This window comes from Oncorhynchus nerka, linkage group LG13 (assembly GCF_034236695.1).
Source record: "Oncorhynchus nerka isolate Pitt River linkage group LG13, Oner_Uvic_2.0, whole genome shotgun sequence".
In the NCBI taxonomy this organism is placed as follows: Eukaryota; Metazoa; Chordata; class Actinopteri; order Salmoniformes; family Salmonidae; genus Oncorhynchus; species Oncorhynchus nerka.
In genome coordinates, this window is record NC_088408.1 from 5,658,245 (window position 1) to 5,684,346 (window position 26,102).

The 26,102-nt window shown below is 50.2% G+C and overlaps 1 protein-coding gene across 1 annotated transcript in view; it reads right to left on the bottom strand.

Annotated features, from left to right (window-relative positions):
- The window catches only part of LOC115125153 (low density lipoprotein receptor adapter protein 1-like), a 118,770-nt gene that overhangs the window by 32,716 nt on the left and 59,952 nt on the right, over nt 1-26,102 (bottom strand). Inside the window, exons 2-3 of the mRNA XM_065026093.1 lie at nt 7,703-7,845; nt 3,844-3,956 (exon numbers count right to left, since the gene is read on the bottom strand). Of these exons, the coding sequence (XP_064882165.1) occupies nt 3,844-3,956; nt 7,703-7,845 (256 nt within the window). The remainder of the gene's footprint in view (nt 1-3,843; nt 3,957-7,702; nt 7,846-26,102) is intronic.

Consider the following 26,102-nt stretch of genomic DNA (forward strand, 5'->3'; position numbering starts at 1 on the left):
ATGCCATGCGTCACGTCTGGAGGAAACCTGGATCATGCTGTGGGAATGTTATTTAGCGGTAGGGACTGGGAGACTAGTCAGGATCAAGGAAAGATGAACAGAGCCAAGTACAGAGAGAGCCTTGATGAAAACCTACTCCAGAGTGCTCAGGACCTTAGACTGGGGCGAAGGTTCACCTTCCAACAGGAAAACGACCATAAGCACACAGCCAAGACAATGCAGGAGTGGCTTCGGGACAAGTCTCTGAATGTCCTTGAGTGGCCCAGCCAGAGCTCGGACTTGATCCCGATCGATCACCTTTGGAGATACCTGAAAACAGCTGTGCAGCAACGCTCCCCATCCAACCTGACAGAGTTTGAGAGGATCTGCAGAGAAGAATGGTAGAAACTCCCCAAATACAGGTGTGCCAATCTTGTAGCATCATATCCAAGAAGACTGGAGGCTGTAATCGCTGCCAAAGGTGCTTCAACAAAGTACTGAGTAAAGGGTCTGAATACTTATGTAAATGTGATATTTCACGTTTTTATTTTTATAAATTTGCACACATTTCCAAAAACCTGTTTTTGCTTTGTCATTAAGGGCTATTGTATATCGATGAGGTGGGGGGGAAACAATTTCATATATTGTAGAATAAGGCTGTAACGTAACAAAATGTGGAAAGGTCAAGGGGTCTGAATACTTTCCGAATGCACTGGGATCTACAGGATGGATTCAGGAAAATAGGGATACCTAGTCAGTTGTCCAACTGAAAAGTGTCTTCCGTATTTATCCCAACCACTCTGAATCAGAGGGGGGCGGCCTTAATCGACATCCCTGGCACACGGGGGAACTGTGGGTTAACTGCCTTGCTCAGGGGAACAGTGGGTTAACTGCCTTGCTCAAGGGAACAGTGGGTTAACTGCCTTGTTCAGGGGAACAGTGGGTTAACTGCCTTGCTCAGGGGAACAGTGGGTTAACTGCCTTGCTCAGGGGAACAGTGGGTTAACTGCCTTGCTCAGGGGAACAGTGGGTTAACTGCCTTGCTCAGGGGAACAGTGGGTTAACTGCCTTGCTCAGGGGAACAGTGGGTTAACTGCCTTGTTCAGGGGAACAGTGGGTTAACGGCCTTGTTCAGGGGAACAGTGGGTTAACTACCTTGCTCAGGGGAACAGTGGGTTAACTGCCTTGTTCAGGGGAACAGTGGGTTAACTACCTTGCTCAGGGGAACAGTGGGTTAACTGCCTTGTTCAGGGGAACAGTGGGTTAACTGCCTTGCTCAGGGGAACAGTGGGTTAACTGCCTTGCTCAGGGGAACAGTGGGTTAACTGCCTTGTTCAGGGGAACAGTGGGTAAACTGCCTTGCTCAGGGGAACAGTGGGTTAACTGCCTTGCTCAGGGGAACAGTGGGTTAACTGCCTTGCTCAGGGGAACAGTGGGTTAACTGCCTTGTTCAGGGGAACAGTGGGTTAACTGCCTTGCTCAGGGGAACAGTGGGTTAACTGCCTTGTTCAGGGGAACAGTGGGTTAACTGCCTTGCTCAGGGGAACAGTGGGTTAACTGCCTTATTCAGGGGAACAGTGGGTTAACGGCCTTGCTCAGGGGAACAGTGGGTTAACTGCCTTGTTCAGGGGAACAGTGGGTTAACTGCCTTTGTTCAGGGGAACAGTGGGTTAACTGCCTTTGTTCAGGGGAACAGTGGGTTAACTGCCTTGTTCAGGGGAACAGTGGGTTAACTGCCTTGCTCAGGGGAACAGTGGGTTAACTGCCTTGCTCAGGGGCAGAACAACTAATTCTTTACCTTGTCAGCACGGAACCATTCAGCATAAAAGCACTCTATTACCATAGTGTGGGCTTTGGTTAAAAGTTGTGCACTATAGGGAATAGGTTGCCATTTGGAACACAAATTGGCCAAGCTACTGGAGGGCTTCCTCTGCTTACTGCTACTGAGGTGAGACACACTGTGGTTGAGACCCTACTGAGCTGAGACCCGCTGTGGCTGAGACCCTACTGAGTTGAGACCCGTTGTGGCTGAGACCCTACTGAGCTGAGACCCGCTGTGGCTGAGACCCGCTGTGGCTGAGACCCGCTGTGGCTGAGACCCTACTGAGCTGAGACCCTACTGGGCTGAGACCCACTTTGGCTGAGACCCACTTTGGCTGAGACCCACTTTGGCTGAGACCCTACTGAGCTGAGACCCTACTGAGCTGAGACCCTACTGAGCTGAGACCCGCTGTGGCTGAGACCCTACTGAGCTGAGACCCTACTGAGCTGAGACCCGCTGTGGCTGAGGCCCTACTGAGCTGAGACCCTACTGAGCTGAGACCCTACTGGGCTGAGACCCGCTGTGGCTGAGACCCTACTGAGCTGAGACTCTACTGAGCTGAGACCCGCTGTGGCTGAGACCCTACTGAGCTGAGACCCACTTTGGCTGAGACCCACTTTGGCTGAGACCCTACTGAGATGAGACCCTACTGAGCTGAGACCCTACTGGGCTGAGACCCTACTGGGCTGAGACCCACTTTGGCTGAGACCCACTTTGGCTGAGACCCACTTTGGCTGAGACCCTACTGAGATGAGACACTACTGGGCTGAGACCCTACTGAGTTGAGACCCTACTGGGCTGAGACCCGCTGTGGCTGAGACCCTACTGAGCCGAGACCCTACTGAGCCGAGACCCTACTGAGCCGAGACCCTACTGAGCCGAGACCCTACTGAGCTGAGACCCTACTGAGCTGAGACCCGCTGTGGCTGAGACCCTACTGAGCTGAGACCCTACTGGGCTGAGACCCTACTGAGCTGAGACTCGCTGTGGCTGAGACCCTACTGAGCTGAGACCCTACTGAGCTGAGACACTACTGAGCTGAGACACTACTGGGCTGAGACCCTACTGGGCTGAGACCCTACTAAGCTGAGACCCTACTAAGCTGAGACCCGCTGTAGCTGAGACCCTACTGGGCTGAGACGTTCTCTATGATGTCATTATGATGTCATATTGTTTACCTGTATATGGAGACGTTCTCTATGATGTCATTATGATGTCGTATTGTTTACCTGTATATGGAGACGTTCTCTATGATGTCATTATGATGTCGTATTGTTTACCTGTATATGGAGACGTTCTCTATGATGTCATTATGATGTCGTATTGTTTACCTGTATATGGAGACGTTCTCTATGATGTCATTATGATGTCGTAATGTTTACCTGTATATGGAGACGTTCTCTATGATGTCATTATGATGTCGTACTGTTTACCTGTATATGGAGACGTTCTCTATGATGTCATTATGATGTCGTATTGTTTACCTGTATATGGAGACGTTCTCTATGATGTCATTATGATGTCGTATTGTTTACCTGTATATGGAGACGTTCTCTATGATGTCATTATGATGTCGTATTGTTTACCTGTATATGGAGACGTTCTCTATGATGTCATTATGATGTCGTATTGTTTACCTGTATATGGAGACGTTCTCTATGATGTCATTATGATGTCGTATTGTTTACCTGTATATGGAGACGTTCTCTATGATGTCATTATGATGTCGTATTGTTTACCTGTATATGGAGACGTTCTCTATGATGTCATTATGATGTATTGTTTACCTGTATATGGAGACGTTCTCTATGATGTCATTATGATGTCGTATTGTTTACCTGTATATGGAGACGTTCTCTATGATGTCATTATGATGTCGTACTGTTTACCTGTATATGGAGACGTTCTCTATGATGTCATTATGATGTCATATTGTTTACCTGTATATGGAGATGTTCTCTATGATGTCATTATGATGTCGTATTGTTTACCTGTATATGGAGATGTTCTCTATGATGTCATTATGATGTCGTATTGTTTACCTGTATATGGAGACGTTCTCTATGAGGTCCAGTGTCTCTGTGTCTGTGATGATGATTCCTTTAGGAGAGATGGTCAGGGTCACCTTACGGAACTTCTTAGCACTGGCCCGGGCCTGGGATGACGCAAACACACACAAGAGGGAATTATAATCTGGCTGTGTCCACAATAACATCCTATTCTATATACTTCACTAAACATTTAGTGCACCACATAGGGAGTAGCTATCATTTTGATAGTAGTGCACTATATAGGGAGTAGCTATCATTTTGATAGTAGTGCACTATATAGGGAGTAGCTATCATTTTGATAGTAGTGCACTATATAGGGAGTAGCTATCATTTTGATAGTAGTGCACTATATAGGGAGTAGCTATCATTTTGATAGTAGTGCACTATATAGGGAGTAGCTATCATTTTGATAGTAGTGCACTATATAGGGAGTAGCTAGGAGAGGAGAAAAAAAAGAGGAAGAGAGGGGAAGAGAGAGGAAGAGGAGAGGAAGAGGAGAGGACAGGATAGGACAGAAGGAGAGGAAGAGAGGAGAGGAGAGAGAGGAAGAGGAGAGGACAGGAGAGGACAGAAGGAGAGGAGGAAGAGAGGAAGAGGAGGAGAGAGAGGTGTGGCCTCCATCCCCTGTAGACAATAACAGTATCATGGAACTAACAGGCCTCCTCTCTGTAGACACTAACAGTAGCATGGAGCTAACAGGCCTCCTCCCTGTAGACACTAACAGTAGCATGGAACTAACAGGCCTCCTCCCTGTAGACACTAACAGTAGCATGGAGCTAACAGGCCTCCTCCCTGTAGACAATAACAGTAGCATGGAACTAACAGGCCTCCTCCATGTAGACAATAACAGTATCATGGAGCTAACAGGCCTCCTCCCTGTAGACACTAACAGTAGCATGGAACTAACAGGCCTCCTCCCTGTAGACAATAACAGTAGCATGGAGCTAACAGGCCTCCTCCATGTAGACAATAACAGTAGCATGGAGCTAACAGGCCTCCTCCCTGGAGACAATAACAGTAGCATGGAGCTAACAGGCCTCCTCCCTGTAGACAATAACAGTAGCATGGAGCTAACAGGCCTCTTCCCTGTAGACAATAACAGTAGCATGGAGCTAACAGGCCTCCTCCCTGTAGACAATAACAGTAGCATGGAGCTAACAGGCCTCTTCCCTGTAGACAATAACAGCAGCATGGAGCTAACAGGCCTCCTCCCTGTAGACAATAACAGTAGCATGGAGCTAACAGGCCTCTTCCCTGTAGACAATAACAGTAGCATGGAGCTAACAGGCCTCTTCCCTGTAGACAATAACAGTAGCATGGAGCTAACAGGCCTCTTCCCTGTAGACACTAACAGTAGCATGGAGCTAACAGGCCTCTTCCCTGTAGACAATAACAGTAGCATGGAGCTAACAGGCCTCCTCCCTGTAGACAATAACAGTAGCATGGAGCTAACAGGCCTCCTCCCTGTAGACAATAACAGTAGCATGGAGCTAACAGGCCTCTTCCCTGTAGACAATAACAGTAGCTTGGAGCTAACAGGCCTCTTCCCTGTAGACAATAACAGTAGCATGGAGCTAACAGGCCTCCTCCCTGTAGACAATAACAGTAGCATGGAGCTAACAGGCCTCTTCCCTGTAGACAATAACAGTAGCATGGAGCTAACAGGCCTCTTCCTGTAGACAATAACAGTAGCATGGAGCTAACAGGCCTCTTCCCTGTAGACAATAACAGTAGCATGGAGCTAACAGGCCTCTTCCCTGTAGACAATAACAGTAGCATGGAGCTAACAGGCCTCTTCCCTGTAGACAATAACAGTAGCATGGAGCTAACAGGCCTCTTCCCTGTAGACAATAACAGTAGCATGGAGCTAACAGGCCTCTTCCCTGTAGACAATAACAGTAGCATGGAGCTAACAGGCCTCCTCCCTGTAGACACTAACAGTAGCATGGAACTAACAGGCCTCCTCCCTGTAGACACTAACAGCAGCATGGAGCTAACAGTATTTTAACAAAGCATATGTAAAATCAGAGATGGAGGCAATAGTGTTATAACGAGAAGTGAGGATGTTGTTTTAAGCTGTGGGTGTTTTACTGTCATTATTAAAGTATTCGTAGTTAATTTTTCTGCCAGGTTCAGTCCCTGGGTTTAGATGTAACCTCAGCTGATGGAAAATGACTGGCAAACAATTATCATAATAACACTGTTTAGGATGCTTGGTTTCCAAGGGAACTGGGAGACTTCCGGTGTTATTTCTCCTTCGACAGTAAATCAATTGAATCTTACTCCAGCCAGCTGGTCTGGCTGGGGGGTCTGGTTGAGTTGTGTGTGTATTGATGAGTAGTGAAAAAAGAGAGAGAGAGAGAGAGAGAAAGAGAAAGAGAGAAAGAAACTGGGGGTCATTTAAATGCTTTCATGTGTATTTGCCCCAGTAGGTGGTTATAGAAATAACAGTTTGAGTACAGCTTCAGTAAACATAATAAAAAATGTGTGTGTGTGTGTGTGTGTGTGTGTGTGTGTGTGTGTGTGTGTGTGTGTGTGTGTGTCATGTAGTTATGTTGTAACTGGAGCACATTGGGCTGCTGACAGATAATCCTGGTCTCGGTGTGTTTCCAATATGACCTTCATGCTAACATGCTAACACTGTCTGGATCAGTAGACCAGAGCACCAGCAGAATGCTAACATGCTAACACTGTCTGGCTCAGTAGACCAGAGCACCAGCAGAATGCTAACATGCTAACACTGTCTGGATCAGTAGACCAGAGCACCAGCAGAATGCTAACATGCTAACACTGTCTGGCTCAGTAGACCAGAGCACCAGCAGAATGCTAACATGCTAACACTGTCTGGATCAGCAAAATGCTTGGATTCAGAATATCTGGATCAGTAGACCAGAGCACTAGCAGAATGCTAACATGCTAACACTGTCTGGATCAGTAGACCAGAGCACCAGCAGAATGCTAACATGCTAACACTGTCTGGATCAGCAGAATGCTTGGATTCAGAGTATCTGGATCAGTAGACCAGAGCACTAGCATAATGCTAACATGCTAACACTGTCTGGATCAGTAGACCAGAGCACTAGCAGAATGCTAACATGCTAACACTGTCTGGATCAGTAGACCAGAGCACTAGCAGAATGCTTGGATTCAGAGTATCTGGATCAGTAGACCAGAGCACTAGCAGAATGCTAACATGCTAACACTGTCTGGATCAGTAGACCAGAGCACTAGCAGAATGCTTGGATTCAGAGTATCTGGATCAGTAGACCAGAGCACTAGCAGAATGCTAACATGCTAACACTGTCTGGATCAGTAGACCAGAGCACTAGCAGAATGCTTGGATTCAGAGTATCTTATGAGGCCATCAAATCAACACAGGGTGTAATTTGATCAGCTTAAAAGGATTAGTAGACTGTGTGAATATAATAATAATACATTTAATTTGTAAAGCGCTTTTCTCAAACCCAAGGCGCTAATATGTCTTTGTCAATAAACTATGGACTATCATACTACTCTAGGCAGGCAGGCAGACAGGCAGGCAGACAGGCAGGCAGGCAGGCAGACAGACAGACAGGGAGGCAGGCAGACAGACAGGGAGGCAGGCAGACAGGCAGGCAGGCAGGCAGGCAGGTAGGCAGGCAGGCAAGCAGGCAGACAGGGAGGCAGGTAGGCAGGCAGGCAGACAGACAGGGAGGCAGACAGGCAGGCAGGCAGGCAGGCAGGTAGGCAGGCAGGCAAGCAGGCAGACAGGGAGGCAGGTAGGCAGGCAGGCAGACAGACAGGGAGGCAGGTAGGCAGGTAGGCAGGCAGGCAGGCAGGTAGGCAGGTAGGCAGGCAGGCCCTAACTCACCGTAGAGACTATCCTGTGTATAGCTGCAGCGGCCATGTCCTCTCCTTTAGGCTGTCCCACCAGAGTCATCCCCAGGTACTTGACCTGGAAAACCATCCCTTCCAATAGGGTCTCCTTGGTGTCTGTCCAGTTCTCCGGCAGCTCTGATTGGACAGAAAACACAACGCGTGTACAATTAATGGGATGTGATTGGACAAATGGTTAAAAGTTTAACTTGTGATTGGGGACGAAATGTGATTGGTAGAAATACAGTATCGAAAGCAAAATATCAACCAATGTAAATAAAGCAAAAAATACCATGTATTTACACTGAACAAAAATATAAACGCAACATGGAACAATTTCAAAGATTTTACCGAGTTACAGTTCACCTCTATTTAGTTATTTATCCATTTATTTCACACGACTGGGAATACAGATATGCATCTGTTGGTCATAGATGCCTTTAAAAAAGGTAGGGGAGCAGAAAACCAGTCAGTATGTGGTGTGACCACCAATTGCCTCACTCAGCATGACACATCTCCTTCACATAGAGTTGATCAGGCTGTTGATTTGTGGCCTGTTGGAATGTTGTCCCACTACCTCTTCAATGGCTGTGCAACGTTGTTGGGATATTGGCAGGAACTGGAACAACCTGTCGTACACATGGATCCAGAGCATCCCAAACATGCTCAATGGGTGACGTGTCTGGTGAGTATGCAGACCATGGATGAACTGGGACATTTTCAGCTTCCAGGAATTGTGTACAGATTCTTGCGACATGGAGCCGTGCATTATCATGCTGAAACATGAGGTGATGGTGGATGAATGGCACATCAATGGGCCTTAGGATCTCGTCACAATATCTCTGTGCATTCAAATTGACATTGATAAAATCCAATTGTGTTTGTTGTCCGTAGCTTATACCTGCCCATATCATAACTCCACCATGGGTTCCCCCACCATGGGGAACTCTGTTCACAATGTTGACATCAGCAAACCACTCGCCCACACAACAACATACATGCTGTCTGCCATCTGCTCAGTACATCTGAAACCGGGATTCATCCCTAAAGAACGTCTCCAGTGTGCCAGTGGCCATCGAAAGTGAGCATTTTCCCACTGAAGTCGGGTTACGACGCCAAACTACAGTCAGGTTAAGACCCTGGTGAGGACGACGAGCACGCAGAGGAGTTTCACTGAGACGGTTTGTGGAGAGTGGCTGGTCTTAGACGATCCCGCAGGTGAAGAAGCTGAATTGGTAGGTCCTGGGCTGTTGTGAGGCCGGTTGGATGTACTGTCAAATTCTCTTAAATGAAATTAGTAGAGAAAAGAACATTAAATTATCTGGCAACTGTTCTGGTGGACATTCCTGCAGTCAGCATGCCAATTGCACAATCCTTCAAAACTGGAGACATTGTGTTGTGTGACATAACTGCACATTTTAGAGTGGCCATTTATTGTCCCCAGCGCAAGGTGCACCTGTGTAATGACCATGCTGTTGTATCAGCTTCTTGATATGCCACAACTGTCAGGAGGGATGGATTATCTTGAGAAAGGGGAGAAGTACTAACTAACAAGGAGAAATGCTCACTAACAGTGAAGTAAACAAATTTCTGCATAAAATTGAGAGAAAGACAAATACGCTTCTCGTGCATATGGAACATTTCTGGTTACTGTCAGCCATTGCCAAGCTGATCTGACCCATTCTGATCCTCACAAGACAGTCATGACTACGTTACAGCCTTATTCTATAATTTATTAAATATATATTTTTTCTTAAATCAGTCTACACACAATACCCCATAATGACAAAACTAACAGGTTTTTAAAAATTTGGGCAAATGTATTAAAAATATTTAATCAGAAAGTGCATGCAATTAAAAAATAAAATAAAAACCTGTTTTCGCTTCGTCATTATAGGGTATTGTGTGTAGATTGATGAGGATTTTATATATATTTAATCCATTTTAGAATAAGGCTGTAACGTAACAAAATGTGGAATTTTATTTTACCTTTATTTAACTAGGCAAGTCAGTTAAGAACAAATTCTTATTTTCAATGACGGCCTAGGAACAGTGGATTTAACTGCCTTGTTCAGTGGCAGAACAACAGATTTGTACCTTGTCAGCTCAGGGGTTTGAACTTGCAACCTTCCGGTTACTAGTCCAACGCTCTAACCACTAGGCTACCCTGAATAAGGGATGGGGTCTGAATACTTTCTGAATGCACTGTATATTGTGTTCCCTACAGGTTATAGAAAAGAGAAGAAGCTTTGAACTATCTACCTGTTCAGCCTACAGTCCTACATACCTACAGGATATGGGACATTTGCTTAGTATTTGCCCAGTAGGTTTCCTCAAGGAAAAAGCCCCCCACTTCTATCTCAAAGATAATACAACAAAAACCACTACAGTAACGTCAGCAAAAACACTACAGTAATTACTAGGGTTTGGGCGGTATCCATACGCTCACAACGTCCTTCTCTCACACCGGGATTTACGGTAATACCGGTTTAGTTAGTCCACAAGGGATGGACGCCAAAAAAAAGCGTCTATTAACAGAATACTAACAGAATTTGGACAAGTAATAGCGAATTTCTATGGACGTTGCTAGCTAAATATGCTTTTGTAATTCTAGAATGCGAATGTTTGTAACTAATGATAAATGAAGCTAAAGCAGCCAAAGAAGAAACACACGACACGTTGCTTTTTTTAAAGTTCGAGCGCGATAATAAATGCACCGGTTTGCTTCTAATATTTCCGTATGTGTGTTTTATTTTTTTCCATTTCTCGCGCGGGGCTTGATGTGGTTATTTCAATGAAAACACTGGAGAACAATAGTTTTCTTCCTTGGTAGGTTTTGAAATTTAAAAAAGTAACATCACTCCTGTAGAATTTATTGTACGTTCAGGAGAATCGATTCACCAGACAGCCCCTGAATTCACTCCCTACTGTGAACCTCAACGTCTGATGTTGTGGTAATTTGACCTGGTGCTAAATATCCAATATTGCCTGTATTGAAAAGGGCACATATGTATATATGCATGGCTCCCCTCAAAAAGTCTCTTCCAGTGAAACAGGTTGTGGACCCCCCCCAGACAGATACTGTAGGCTGTAGACAGGGTGGGGGTGGAGTAGACAGATACTGTAGGCTGTAGACAGGGTGGGGGTGGAGTAGACAGATACTGTAGGCTGTAGACAGGGTGGGGGTGGAGTAGACAGATACTGTAGACAGGGTGGGGATGGAGTAGACAGATACTGTAGGCTGTAGACAGGGTGGGGGTGGAGTAGACAGATACTGTAGACAGGGTGGGGATGGAGTAGACAGATACTGTAGGCTGTAGACAGGGTGGGGATGGAGTAGACAGATACTGTAGGCTGTAGACAGGGTGGGGGTGGAGTAGACAGATACTGTAGGCTGTAGACAGGGTGGGGGTGGAGTAGACAGATACTGTAGGCTGTAGACAGGGTGGGGGTGGAGTAGACAGATACTGTAGGCTGTAGACAGGGTGGGGGTGGAGTAGACAGATACTGTAGACTGTAGACAGGGTGGGGATGGAGTAGACAGATACTGTAGACAGGGTGGGGATGGAGTAGACAGATACTGTAGGCTGTAGACAGGGTGGTGGGTGGAGTAGACAGATACTGTAGGCTGTAGACAGGGTGGGGGTGGAGTAGACAGATACTGTAGGCTGTAGACGGGGTGGGGGTGGAGTAGACAGATACTGTAGGCTGTAGACAGGGTGGGGGTGGAGTAGACAGATACTGTAGGCTGTAGACAGGGTGGGGGTGGAGTAGACAAATACTGTAGGCTGTAGACAGGGTGGTGGGTGGAGTAGACAGATGCTGTAGGCTGTAGACAGGGTGGTGGGTGGAGTAGACAGATACTGTAGGCTGTAGACAGGGTGGGGATGGAGTAGACAGATACTGTAGGCTGTAGACAGGGTGGGGATGGAGTAGACAGATACTGTAGGCTGTAGACAGGATGGGGATGGAGTAGACAGATACTGTAGGCTGTAGACAGGGTGGGGGTGGAGTAGACATACTGTAGGCTGTAGACAGGGTGGGAGTGGAGTAGACATATACTGTAGGCTGTAGACAGGGTGGTGGGTGGAGTAGACAGATACTGTAGGCTGTAGACAGGGTGGGGGTGGAGTAGACAGATACTGTAGGCTGTAGACAGGGTGGGGATGGAGTAGACAGATACTGTAGGCTGTAGACAGGGTGGGGGTGGAGTAGACATATACTGTAGGCTGTAGACAGGGTGGTGGGTGGAGTAGACAGATACTGTAGACAGGGTGGGGGTGGAGTAGACAGATACTGTAGGCTGTAGACAGGGTGGTGGGTGGAGTAGACAGATACTGTAGGCTGTAGACAGGGTGGGGGTGGAGTAGACAGATACTGTAGGCTGTAGACAGGGTGGTGGGTGGAGTAGACAGATACTGTAGACAGGGTGGGGATGGAGTAGACAGATACTGTAGGCTGTAGACAGGGTGGGGATGGAGTAGACAGATACTGTAGGCTGTAGACAGGGTGGGGATGGAGTAGACAGATACTGTAGGCTGTAGACAGGGTGGGGATGGAGTAGACAGATACTGTAGGCTGTAGACAGGGTGGGGATGGAGTAGACAGATACTGTAGGCTGTAGACAGGGTGGGGGTGGAGTAGACAGATGCTGTAGACAGGGTGGGGGTGGAGTAGACAGATGCTGTAGGCTGTAGACAGGGTGGTGGGTGGAGTAGACAGATACTGTAGGCTGTAGACAGGGTGGGGATGGAGTAGACAGATACTGTAGGCTGTAGACAGGGTGGGGGTGGAGTAGACAGATACTGTAGGCTGTAGACAGGGTGGGGGTGGAGTAGACAGATACTGTAGGCTGTAGACAGGGTGGTAGATGGAGTAGACAGATACTGTAGGCTGTAGACAGGGTGGGGATGGGGATGGAGTAGACAGATACTGTAGGCTGTAGACAGGGTGGGGATGGAGTAGACAGATACTGTAGGCTGTAGACAGGGTGGGGATGGAGTAGACAGATACTGTAGGCTGTAGACAGGGTGGGGGTGGGGATGGAGTAGACAGATACTGTAGGCTGTAGACAGGGTGGGGGTGGAGTAGACAGATACTGTAGGCTGTAGACAGGGTGGGGGTGGGGATGGAGTAGACAGATACTGTAGGCTGTAGACAGGGTGGTGGGTGGAGCAGACAGATACTGTAGGCTGTAGACAGGGTGGGGGTGGGGGTGGAGTAGACAGATACTGTAGGCTGTAGACAGGGTGGGGATGGAGTAGACAGATACTGTAGGCTGTAGACAGGGTGGTGGGTGGAGTAGACAGATACTGTAGGCTGTAGACAGGGTTGGTGTGGAGTAGACAGATACTGTAGGCTGTAGACAGGGTGGTGGGTGGAGTAGACAGATACTGTAGGCTGTAGACAGGGTGGGGATGGAGTAGACAGATACTGTAGGCTGTAGACAGGGTGGTGGGTGGAGTAGACAGATACTGTAGGCTGTAGACAGGGTGGGGATGGAGTAGACAGATACTGTAGGCTGTAGACAGGGTGGTGGGTGGAGTAGACAGATACTGTAGGCTGTAGACAGGGTGGGGATGGAGTAGACAGATACTGTAGGCTGTAGACAGGGTGGGGGTGGAGTAGACAGATACTGTAGACTGTAGACAGGGTGGGGATGGAGTAGACAGATACTGTAGACTGTAGACAGGGTGGGGGTGGAGTAGACAGATACTGTAGGCTGTAGACAGGGTGGGGGTGGGGATGGAGTAGACAGATACTGTAGACTGTAGACAGGGTGGGGGTGGGGATGGAGTAGACAGATACTGTAGACTGTAGACAGGGTGGTGGGTGGAGTAGACAGATACTGTAGGCTGTAGACAGGGTGGGGATGGAGTAGACAGATACTGTAGGCTGTAGACAGGGTGGTGGGTGGAGTAGACATATACTGTAGGCTGTAGACAGGGTGGGGATGGAGTAGACAGATACTGTAGGCTGTAGACAGGGTGGGGATGGAGTAGACAGATACTGTAGGCTGTAGACAGGGTGGGGATGGAGTAGACAGATACTGTAGGCTGTAGACAGGGTGGGGGTGGGGGTGGAGTAGACAGATACTGTAGGCTGTAGACAGGGTGGGGATGGAGTAGACAGATACTGTAGGCTGTAGACAGGGTGGGGGTGGAGTAGACAGATACTGTAGGCTGTAGACAGGGTGGGGATGGAGTAGACAGATACTGTAGGCTGTAGACAGGGTGGGGGTGGAGTAGACAGATACTGTAGGCTGTAGACAGGGTGGGGATGGAGTAGACAGATACTGTAGACAGGGTGGGGATGGAGTAGACAGATACTGTAGGCTGTAGACAGGGTGGGGATGGAGTAGACAGATACTGTAGGCTGTAGACAGGGTGGGGATGGAGTAGACAGATACTGTAGGCTGTAGACAGGGTGGGGATGGAGTAGACAGATACTGTAGGCTGTAGACAGGGTGGGGGTGGGGGTGGAGTAGACAGATACTGTAGGCTGTAGACAGGGTGGGGGTGGGGATGGAGTAGACAGATACTGTAGGCTGTAGACAGGGTGGGGGTGGAGTAGACAGATACTGTAGGCTGTAGACAGGGTGGGGATGGAGTAGACAGATACTGTAGGCTGTAGACAGGGTGGGGATGGAGTAGACAGATACTGTAGGCTGTAGACAGGGTGGGGATGGAGTAGACAGATACTGTAGACAGGGTGGGGATGGAGTAGACAGATACTGTAGGCTGTAGACAGGGTGGGGGTGGAGTAGACAGATACTGTAGGCTGTAGACAGGGTGGGGATGGAGTAGACAGATACTGTAGGCTGTAGACAGGGTGGGGGTGGAGTAGACAGATACTGTAGGCTGTAGACAGGGTGGGGGTGGAGTAGACAGATACTGAAGGCTGTAGACAGGGTGGGGGTGGAGTAGACAGATACTGTAGGCTGTAGACAGGGTGGGGATGGAGTAGACAGATACTGTAGGCTGTAGACAGGGTGGGGGTGGGGATGGAGTAGACAGATACTGTAGACTGTAGACAGGGTGGGGGTGGGGATGGAGGAGACAGATACTGTAGGCTGTAGACAGGGTGGGGGGTGGGGGTGGAGTAGACAGATACTGTAGGCTGTAGACAGGGTTGTGATGGAGTAGACAGATGCTGTAGGCTGTAGACAGGGTGGGGGTGGGGATGGAGTAGACATATACTGTAGGCCCAGACAGGGTGGGGGTGGGGATGGAGTAGACAGATACTGTAGGCTGTAGACAGGGTGGGGATGGAGTAGACAGATACTGTAGGCTGTAGACAGGGTGGGGATGGAGTAGACAGATACTGTAGGCTGTAGATAGGGTGGGGGTGGGGATGGAGTAGACAGATACTGTAGGCTGTAGACAGGGTGGGGGTGGAGTAGACAGATACTGTAGGCTGTAGACAGGGTGGGGATGGAGTAGACAGATGCTGTAGTCTGTAGACAGGGTGGGGGTGGAGTAGACATATACTGTAGGCTGTAGACAGGGTGGGGTGGAGTAGACAGATACTGTAGGCTGTAGACAGGGTGGGGGTGGAGTAGACAGATACTGTAGGCTGTAGACAGGGTGGGGGGTGGAGTAGACAGATACTGTAGGCTGTAGACAGGGTGGGGGTGGGGATGGAGTAGACAGATACTGTAGGCTGTAGACAGGGTGGGGATGGAGTAGACAGATGCTATAGTCTGTAGACAGGGTGGGGGTGGAGTAGACATATACTGTAGGCTGTAGACAGGGTGGGGGTGGAGTAGACAGATACTGTAGGCTGTAGACAGGGTGGGGGTGGAGTAGACAGATACTGTAGGCTGTAGACAGGGTGGGGGTGGAGTAGACAGATACTGTAGGCTGTAGACAGGGTGGGGGTGGGGATGGAGTAGACAGATACTGTAGACTGTAGACAGGGTGGGGGTGGGGATGGAGTAGACAGATACTGTAGGCTGTAGACAGGGTGGGGATGGAGTAGACAGATACTGTAGGCTGTAGACAGGGTGGGGGTGGGGATGGAGTAGACAGATACTGTAGGCTGTAGACAGGGTGGGGGTGGGGATGGAGTAGACAGATACTGTAGGCTGTAGACAGGGTGGGGGTGGGGATGGAGTAGACAGATACTGTAGGCTGTAGACAGGGTGGGGGGTGGAGTAGACAGATACTGTAGGCTGTAGACAGGGTGGGGGTGGGGATGGAGTAGACAGATACTGTAGGCTGTAGACAGGGTGGGGGTGGGGATGGGGATGGAGTAGACAGATACTGTAGGCTGTAGACAGGGTGGGGATGGAGTAGACAGATACTGTAGGCTGTAGACAGGGTGGGGATGGAGTAGACAGATACTGTAGGCTGTAGACAGGGTGGGGGTGGAGTAGACAGATACTGTAGACTGTAGACAGGGTGGGGGGGTGGAGTAGACAGATACTGTAGACTGTAGACAGGGTGGGGATGGAGTAGACAGATACTGTAGGCTGTAGAAAGGGTGGGGATGGAGTAGACAGATACTGTAGATAGGGTGGGAGTGGGGATGGAGTAGACAGATGCTGTAGACAGGGTGGGGGTGGGGATGGAGTAGACAGATGCTGTAGATAGGGTGGGGATGGAGTAGACAGATACTGTAGGCTGTAGACAGGGTGGGGATGGAGTAGACAGATGCTGTAGGCTGTAGACAGGGTGGGGATGGAGTAGACAGATACTGTAGGCTGTGGACAGGGTGGGGGTGGAGTAGACAGATACTGTAGGCTGTAGACAGGGTGGGGGTGGGGATGGAGTAGACAGATACTGTAGGCTGTAGACGGGGTGGGGGTGGGGATGGAGTAGACAGATACTGTAGGCTGTAGACAGGGTGGGGGTTGAGTAGACAGATACTGTAGGCTGTAGACAGGGTGGGGGTGGGGATGGAGTAGACAGATACTGTAGATAGGGTGGAGTGGGGATGGAGTAGACAGATGCTGTAGATAGGGTGGGGGTGGGGATGGAGTAGACAGATACTGTAGGCTGTAGACAGGGTGGGGGTGGGGATGGAGTAGACAGATACTGTAGATAGGGTGGAGTGGGGATGGAGTAGACAGATGCTGTAGATAGGGTGGGGGTGGGGATGGAGTAGACAAATACTGTAGACAGGGTGGGGTGGGGATGGAGTAGACAGATACTGTAGATAGGGTGGGGGGTGGGGATGGAGTAGACATATACTGTAGATAGGGTGGGGGTGGGGATGGAGTAGACAGATACTGTAGACAGGGTGGGGGTGGGGATGGAGTAGACAGATGCTGTAGGTAGGGTGGAGTGGGGATGGAGTAGACAGATACTGTAGATAGGGTGGAGTGGGGATGGAGTAGACAGATACTGTAGACAGGGTGGGGGGTGGGGATGGAGTAGACAGATACTGTAGATAGGGTGGGGGTGGGGATGGAGTAGACAGATACTGTAGACAGGGTGGGGGTGGGGATGGAGTAGACAGATGCTGTAGACAGGGTGGGGGTGGGGATGGAGTAGACAGATGCTGTAGACAGGGTGGGGGTGGGGATGGAGTAGACAGGGTGGGGATGGAGTAGACAGATGCTGTTGACAGGGTGGGGGTGGGGATGGAGTAGACAGATACTGTAGACAGGGTGGGGGTGGGGATGGAGTAGACAGATGCTGTAGGCTGTAGACAGGGTGGGGATGGAGTAGACAGATACTGTAGGCTGTAGACAGGGTGGGGTGGAGTAGACAGATACTGTAGGCTGTAGACAGGGTGGGGGGGGTGGAGTAGACAGATACTGTAGACAGGGTGGGGGTGGGGATGGAGTAGACAGATACTGTAGATAGGGTGGAGTGGGGAATGAGTAGACAGATGCTGTAGATAGGGTGGAGTGGGGATGGAGTAGACAGATACTGTAGGCTGTAGACAGGGTGGGGGTGGGGATGGAGTAGACAGATGCTGTAGACAGGGTGGAGTGGGGATGGAGTAGACAGATGCTGTAGATAGGGTGGAGTGGGGAATGAGTAGACAGATGCTGTAGATAGGGTGGGGGTGGGGATGGAGTAGACAGATACTGTAGGCTGTAGACAGGGTGGGGGTGGGGATGGAGTAGACAGATGCTGTAAGCTGGAGACGGGTGGGGTGGGGGTGGAGTAGACAGATACTGTAGACAGGGTGGGGGTGGAGTAGACAGATACTGTAGACAGGGTGGGGGTGGAGTAGACAGATACTGTAGGCTGTAGACAGGGTGGGGGTGGGGATGGAGTAGACAGATACTGTAGACAGGGTGGGGGTGGGGATGGAGTAGACAGATGCTGTAGAGAGGGTGGAGTGGGGATGGAGTAGACAGATGCTGTAGATAGGGTGGAGTGGGGATGGAGTAGACAGATGCTGTAGACAGGGTGGAGTGGGGATGGAGTAGACAGATACTGTAGACAGGGTGGGGGTGGAGTAGACAGATACTGGAGATAGGGTGGGGGGGGTGGGGATGGAGTAGACAGATACTGTAGATAGGGTGGGGGTGGGGATGGAGTAGACAGATACTGTAGACAGGGTGGGGGTGGGGATGGAGTAGACAGATACTGTAGATAGGGTGGAGTGGGGATGGAGTAGACAGATACTGTAGATAGGGTGGAGTGGGGATGGAGTAGACAGATGCTGTAGACAGGGTGGGGTGGGGATGGAGTAGACAGATACTGTAGATAGGGTGGGGGGTGGGGATGGAGTAGACAGATACTGTAGATAGGGTGGGGATGGAGTAGACAGATACTGTAGGCTGTAGACAGGGTGGGGGTGGGGATGGGGATGGAGTAGACAGATACTGTAGGCTGTAGACAGGGTGGGGATGGAGTAGACAGATACTGTAGGCTGTAGACAGGGTGGGGGTGGAGTAGACAGATACTGTAGACTGTAGACAGGGTGGGGGTGGAGTAGACAGATACTGTAGACTGTAGACAGGGTGGGGATGGAGTAGACAGATACTGTAGGCTGTAGACAGGGTGGGGATGGAGTAGACAGATACTGTAGATAGGGTGGAGTGGGGATGGAGTAGACAGATGCTGTAGACAGGGTGGGGGTGGGGATGGAGTAGACAGATGCTGTAGATAGGGTGGGGATGGAGTAGACAGATACTGTAGGCTGTAGACAGGGTGGGGATGGAGTAGACAGATGCTGTAGGCTGTAGACAGGGTGGGGATGGAGTAGACAGATACTGTAGGCTGTAGACAGGGTGGGGGTGGAGTAGACAGATACTGTAGGCTGTAGACAGGGTGGGGGTGGGGATGGAGTAGACAGATACTGTAGGCTGTAGACAGGGTGGGGGTGGGGATGGAGTAGACAGATACTGTAGGCTGTAGACAGGGTGGGGGTGGAGTAGACAGATACTGTAGGGCTGTAGACAGGGTGGGGGTGGGGATGGAGTAGACAGATACTGTAGATAGGGTGGAGTGGGGATGGAGTAGACAGATGCTGTAGATAGGGTGGGGGTGGGGATGGAGTAGACAGATACTGTAGACAGGGTGGGGTGGGGATGGAGTAGACAGATACTGTAGATAGGGTGGGGGTGGGGATGGAGTAGACATATACTGTAGATAGGGTGGGGGTGGGGATGGAGTAGACAGATACTGTAGGCTGTAGACAGGGTGGGGTGGGGATGGAGTAGACAGATACTGTAGATAGGGTGGAGTGGGGATGGAGTAGACAGATACTGTAGACAGGGTGGGGGTGGAGTAGACAGATACTGTAGATAGGGTGGGGGTGGGGATGGAGTAGACAGATACTGTAGATAGGGTGGGGGTGGGGATGGAGTAGACAGATACTGTAGACAGGGTGGGGGTGGGGATGGAGTAGACAGATACTGTAGATAGGGTGGAGTGGGGATGGAGTAGACAGATACTGTAGATAGGGTGGAGTGGGGATGGAGTAGACAGATGCTGTAGACAGGGTGGGGGTGGGGATGGAGTAGACAGATACTGTAGATAGGGTGGGGGTGGGGATGGAGTAGACAGATACTGTAGATAGGGTGGGGATGGAGTAGACAGATACTGTAGGCTGTAGACAGGGTGGGGGTGGGGATGGGGATGGAGTAGACAGATACTGTAGGCTGTAGACAGGGTGGGGATGGAGTAGACAGATACTGTAGGCTGTAGACAGGGTGGGGGTGGAGTAGACAGATACTGTAGACTGTAGACAGGGTGGGGTGGAGTAGACAGATACTGTAGACTGTAGACAGGGTGGGGATGGAGTAGACAGATACTGTAGGCTGTAGACAGGGTGGGGATGGAGTAGACAGATACTGTAGATAGGGTGGAGTGGGGATGGAGTAGACAGATGCTGTAGACAGGGTGGGGGTGGGGATGGAGTAGACAGATGCTGTAGATAGGGTGGGGATGGAGTAGACAGATACTGTAGGCTGTAGACAGGGTGGGGATGGAGTAGACAGATGCTGTAGGCTGTAGACAGGGATGGAGTAGACAGATACTGTAGGCTGTAGACAGGGTGGGGGTGGAGTAGACAGATACTGTAGGCTGTAGACAGGGTGGGGGTGGGGATGGAGTAGACAGATACTGTAGGCTGTAGACAGGGTGGGGGGGTGGGGATGGAGTAGACAGATACTGTAGGCTGTAGACAGGGTGGGGGTTGAGTAGACAGATACTGTAGGCTGTAGACAGGGTGGGGGTGGGGATGGAGTAGACAGATACTGTAGATAGGGTGGAGTGGGGATGGAGTAGACAGATGCTGTAGATAGGGTGGGGGTGGGGATGGAGTAGACAGATACTGTAGACAGGGTGGGGTGGGGATGGAGTAGACAGATACTGTAGATAGGGTGGGGGTGGGGATGGAGTAGACATATACTGTAGATAGGGTGGGGGTGGGGATGGAGTAGACAGATACTGTAGGCTGTAGACAGGGTGGGGGTGGGGATGGAGTAGACAGATACTGTAGATAGGGTGGAGTGGGGATGGAGTAGACAGATGCTGTAGATAGGGTGGGGGTGGGGATGGAGTAGACAGATACTGTAGACAGGGTGGGGTGGGGATGGAGTAGACAGATACTGTAGATAGGGTGGGGATGGAGTAGACATATACTGTAGATAGGGTGGGGGTGGGGATGGAGTAGACAGATACTGTAGACAGGGTGGGGGTGGGGATGGAGTAGACAGATGCTGTAGGTAGGGTGGAGTGGGGATGGAGTAGACAGATACTGTAGATAGGGTGGAGTGGGGATGGAGTAGACAGATACTGTAGACAGGGTGGGGTGGGGATGGAGTAGACAGATACTGTAGATAGGGTGGGGGTGGGGATGGAGTAGACAGATACTGTAGACAGGGTGGGGGTGGGGATGGAGTAGACAGATGCTGTAGACAGGGTGGGGGTGGGGATGGAGTAGACAGATGCTGTAGACAGGGTGGGGTGGGGATGGAGTAGACAGGGTAGGGATGGAGTAGACAGATGCTGTTGACAGGGTGGGGGTGGGGATGGAGTAGACAGATACTGTAGACAGGGTGGGGGTGGGGATGGAGTAGACAGATGCTGTAGGCTGTAGACAGGGTGGGGATGGAGTAGACAGATACTGTAGGCTGTAGACAGGGTGGGGGTGGAGTAGACAGATACTGTAGGCTGTAGACAGGGTGGGGGTGGAGTAGACAGATACTGTAGGCTGTAGACAGGGTGGGGGTGGGGATGGAGTAGACAGATACTGTAGACAGGGTGGGGGTGGGGATGGAGTAGACAGATACTGTAGATAGGGTGGAGTGGGGAATGAGTAGACAGATGCTGTAGATAGGGTGGAGGGGGATGGAGTAGACAGATACTGTAGGCTGTAGACAGGGTGGGGTGGGGATGGAGTAGACAGATGCTGTAGACAGGGTGGAGTGGGGATGGAGTAGACAGATGCTGTAGATAGGGTGGAGTGGGGAATGAGTAGACAGATGCTGTAGATAGGGTGGGGGTGGGGATGGAGTAGACAGATACTGTAGGCTGTAGACAGGGTGGGGGTGGGGATGGAGTAGACAGATGCTGTAGGCTGTAGACGGGGTGGGGGTGGGGGTGGAGTAGACAGATACTGTAGACAGGGTGGGGGTGGAGTAGACAGATACTGTAGACAGGGTGGGGGTGGAGTAGACAGATACTGTAGGCTGTAGACAGGGTGGGGGTGGGGATGGAGTAGACAGATACTGTAGACAGGGTGGGGGTGGGGATGGAGTAGACAGATGCTGTAGAGAGGGTGGAGTGGGGATGGAGTAGACAGATGCTGTAGATAGGGTGGAGTGGGGATGGAGTAGACAGATGCTGTAGACAGGGTGGAGTGGGGATGGAGTAGACAGATACTGGACAGGGTGGGGGTGGAGTAGACAGATACTGTAGATGTGGGGGGGATGGAGTAGACAGATACTGTAGATAGGGTGGGGGTGGGGATGGAGTAGACAGATACTGTAGACAGGGTGGGGGTGGGGATGGAGTGACAGATACTGTAGATAGGGGGAGTGGGGATGGAGTAGACAGATACTGTAGATAGGGTGGAGTGGGGATGGAGTAGACAGATGCTGTAGACAGGGTGGGGGTGGGGATGGAGTAGACAGATACTGTAGATAGGGTGGGGTGGGGATGGAGTAGACAGATACTGTAGATAGGGTGGGGGTGGGGATGGAGTAGACAGATACTGTTGGCTGTAGACAGGGCGGAGTGGGGATGGAGTAGACAGATGCTGTAGATAGGGTAGGGTGGGGATGGAGTAGACAGATGCTGTAGATAGGGTGGGGATGGAGTAGACAGATACTGTTGGCTGTAGACAGGGCGGAGTGGGGATGGAGTAGACAGATGCTGTAGACAGGGTGGAGTGGGGATGGAGTAGACAGATGCTGTAGATAGGGTGGAGTGGGGAATGAGTAGACAGATGCTGTAGATAGGGTGGGGGTGGGGGATGGAGTAGACAGATACTGTAGGCTGTAGACAGGGTGGGGGTGGGGATGGAGTAGACAGATGCTGTAGACGGGGTGGGGGTGGGGGTGGAGTAGACAGATACTGTAGACAGGGTGGGGGTGGAGTAGACAGATACTGTAGACAGGGTGGGGGGTGGAGTAGACAGATACTGTAGGCTGTAGACAGGGTGGGGGGTGGGGATGGAGTAGACAGATACTGTAGACAGGGTGGGGGGGTGGGGATGGAGTAGACAGATGCTGTAGACAGGGTGGAGTGGGGATGGAGTAGACAGATACTGTAGACAGGGTGGGGGTGGAGTATACAGATACTGTAGATAGGGTGGGGGTGGGGATGGAGTAGACAGATACTGTAGATATGGTGGGGGTGGGGATGGAGTAGACAGATACTGTAGACAGGGTGGGGGTGGGGATGGAGTAGACAGATACTGTAGATAGGGTGGAGTGGGGATGGAGTAGACAGATACTGTAGATAGGGTGGAGTGGGGATGGAGTAGACAGATGCTGTAGACAGGGTGGGGGTGGGGATGGAGTAGACAGATACTGTAGATAGGGTGGGGGTGGGGATGGAGTAGACAGATGCTGTAGATAGGGTAGGGGTGGGGATGGAGTAGACAGATACTGTAGACAGGGTGGGGGTGGGGATGGAGTAGACAGATACTGTAGATAGGGTGGAGTGGGGATGGAGTAGACAGATACTGTAGATAGGGTGGAGTGGGGATGGAGTAGACAGATGCTGTAGACAGGGTGGGGGTGGGGATGGAGTAGACAGATACTGTAGATAGGGTGGGGGTGGGGATGGAGTAGACAGATACTGTAGATAGGGTGGGGATGGAGTAGACAGATACTGTTGGCTGTAGACAGGGCGGAGTGGGGATGGAGTAGACAGATGCTGTAGATAGGGTAGGGGTGGGGATGGAGTAGACAGATGCTGTAGATAGGGTGGGGATGGAGTAGACAGATACTGTTGGCTGTAGACAGGGCGGAGTGGGGATGGAGTAGACAGATGCTGTAGACAGGGTGGAGTGGGGATGGAGTAGACAGATGCTGTAGATAGGGTGGAGTGGGGAATGAGTAGACAGATGCTGTAGATAGGGTGGGGGTGGGGATGGAGTAGACAGATACTGTAGGCTGTAGACAGGGTGGGGTGGGGATGGAGTAGACAGATGCTGTAGACGGGGTGGGGGTGGGGGTGGAGTAGACAGATACTGTAGACAGGGTGGGGGTGGAGTAGACAGATACTGTAGACAGGGTGGGGGTGGAGTAGACAGATACTGTAGGCTGTAGACAGGGTGGGGGTGGGGATGGAGTAGACAGATACTGTAGACAGGGTGGGGGTGGGGATGGAGTAGACAGATGCTGTAGACAGGGTGGAGTGGGGATGGAGTAGACAGATACTGTAGACAGGGTGGGGGTGGAGTATACAGATACTGTAGATAGGGTGGGGGTGGGGATGGAGTAGACAGATACTGTAGATATGGTGGGGGTGGGGATGGAGTAGACAGATACTGTAGACAGGGTGGGGGTGGGGATGGAGTAGACAGATACTGTAGATAGGGTGGAGTGGGGATGGAGTAGACAGATACTGTAGATAGGGTGGAGTGGGGATGGAGTAGACAGATGCTGTAGACAGGGTGGGGGTGGGGATGGAGTAGACAGATACTGTAGATAGGGTGGGGGTGGGGATGGAGTAGACAGATACTGTTGGCTGTAGACAGGGCGGAGTGGGGATGGAGTAGACAGATGCTGTAGATAGGGTAGGGGTGGGGATGGAGTAGACAGATACTGTAGACAGGGTGGAGTGGGGATGGAGTAGACAGATGCTGTAGATCGGGTGGGGATGGAGTAGACAGATACTGTTGGCTGTAGACAGGGCGGAGTGGGGATGGAGTAGACAGATGCTGTAGATAGGGTGGGGGTGGGGATGGAGTAGACAGATGCTGTAGGCAGGGTGGAGTGGGGATGGAGTAGACAGATGCTGTAGATAGGGTGGAGTAGACAGATGCTGTAGATAGGGTGGAGTGGGGATGGAGTAGACAGATGCTGTAGATAGGGTGGAGGGGGGATGGAGTAGAGAGATACTGTAGGCTGTAGGCTGTGGAGTGGGAATGGAGTAGACAGATGCTGTAGATAGGGTGGAAGGTGGTAAATGACATTTTAATGGCACCGGACCGAGGCTCTGCATCTGTCCTTGTGCTCCTAGACCTTAGTGCTGCTTTTGATACCATCGATCACCACATTCTTTTAGAGAGATTGGAAACCCAAATTGGTCTACACGGACATGTTCTGGCCTGGTTTAGATCTTATCTGTCGGAAAGATATCAGTTTGTCTCTGTGAATGGTTTGTCCTCTGACAAATCAACTGTAAATTTCGGTGTTCCTCAAGGTTCCGTTTTAGGACCACTATTGTTTTCACTATATATTTTACCTCTTGGGGATGTTATTCGAAAACATAATGTTAACTTTCACTGCTATGCGGATGACACACAGCTGTACATTTCAATGAAACATGGTGAAGCCCCAAAATTGCCCTCGCTAGAAGCATGTGTTTCAGACATAAGGAAGTGGATGGCTGCAAACGTTCTACTATTAAACTCGGACAAAACAGAGATGCTTGTTCTAGGTCCCAAGAAACAAAGAGATCTTCTGTTGAATCTGACAATTAATCTTAATGGTTGTACAGTCGTCTCAAATAAAACTGTGAAGGACCTCGGCGTTACTCTGGACCCTGATCGCTCTTTTGAAGAACATATCAAGACCATTTCGAGGACAGCTTTTTTCCATCTACGTAACATTGCAAAAATCAGAAACTTTCTGTCCAAAAATTATGCAGAAAAATTAATCCATGCTTTTGTCACTTCTAGGTTAGACTACTGCAATGCTCTACTTTCCGGCTACCCGGATAAATCACTAAATAAACTTCAGTTAGTGCTAAATACGGTTGCTAGAATCCTGACTAGAACCAAAAAATTTGATCATATTACTCCAGTGCTAGCCTCTCTACACTGGCTTCCTGTCAAAGCAAGGGCTGATTTCAAGGTTTTACTGCTAACCTACAAAGCATTACATGGGCTTGCTCCTACCTATCTCTCTGATTTGGTCCTGCCGTACATACCTACACGTACGCTACGGTCACAAGACGCAGGCCTCCTAATTGTCCCTAGAATTTCTAAACAAACAGCTGGAGGCAGGGCTTTCTCCTATAGAGCTCCATTTTTATGGAACGGTCTGCCTACCCATGTCAGAGACGCAAACTCGGTCTCAACCTTTAAGTCTTTACTGAAGACTCATCTCTTCAGTGGGTCAAATCAAATCAAATTTATTTATATAGCCCTTCGTACATCAGCTGATATCTCAAAGTGCTGTACAGAAACCCAGCATAAAACCCCAAACAGCAAACAATGCAGGTGTAAAAGCACGGTGGCTAGGAAAAACTCCCTAGAAAGGCCAAAACCTAGGAAGAAACCTAGAGAGGAACCAGGCTATGTGGGGT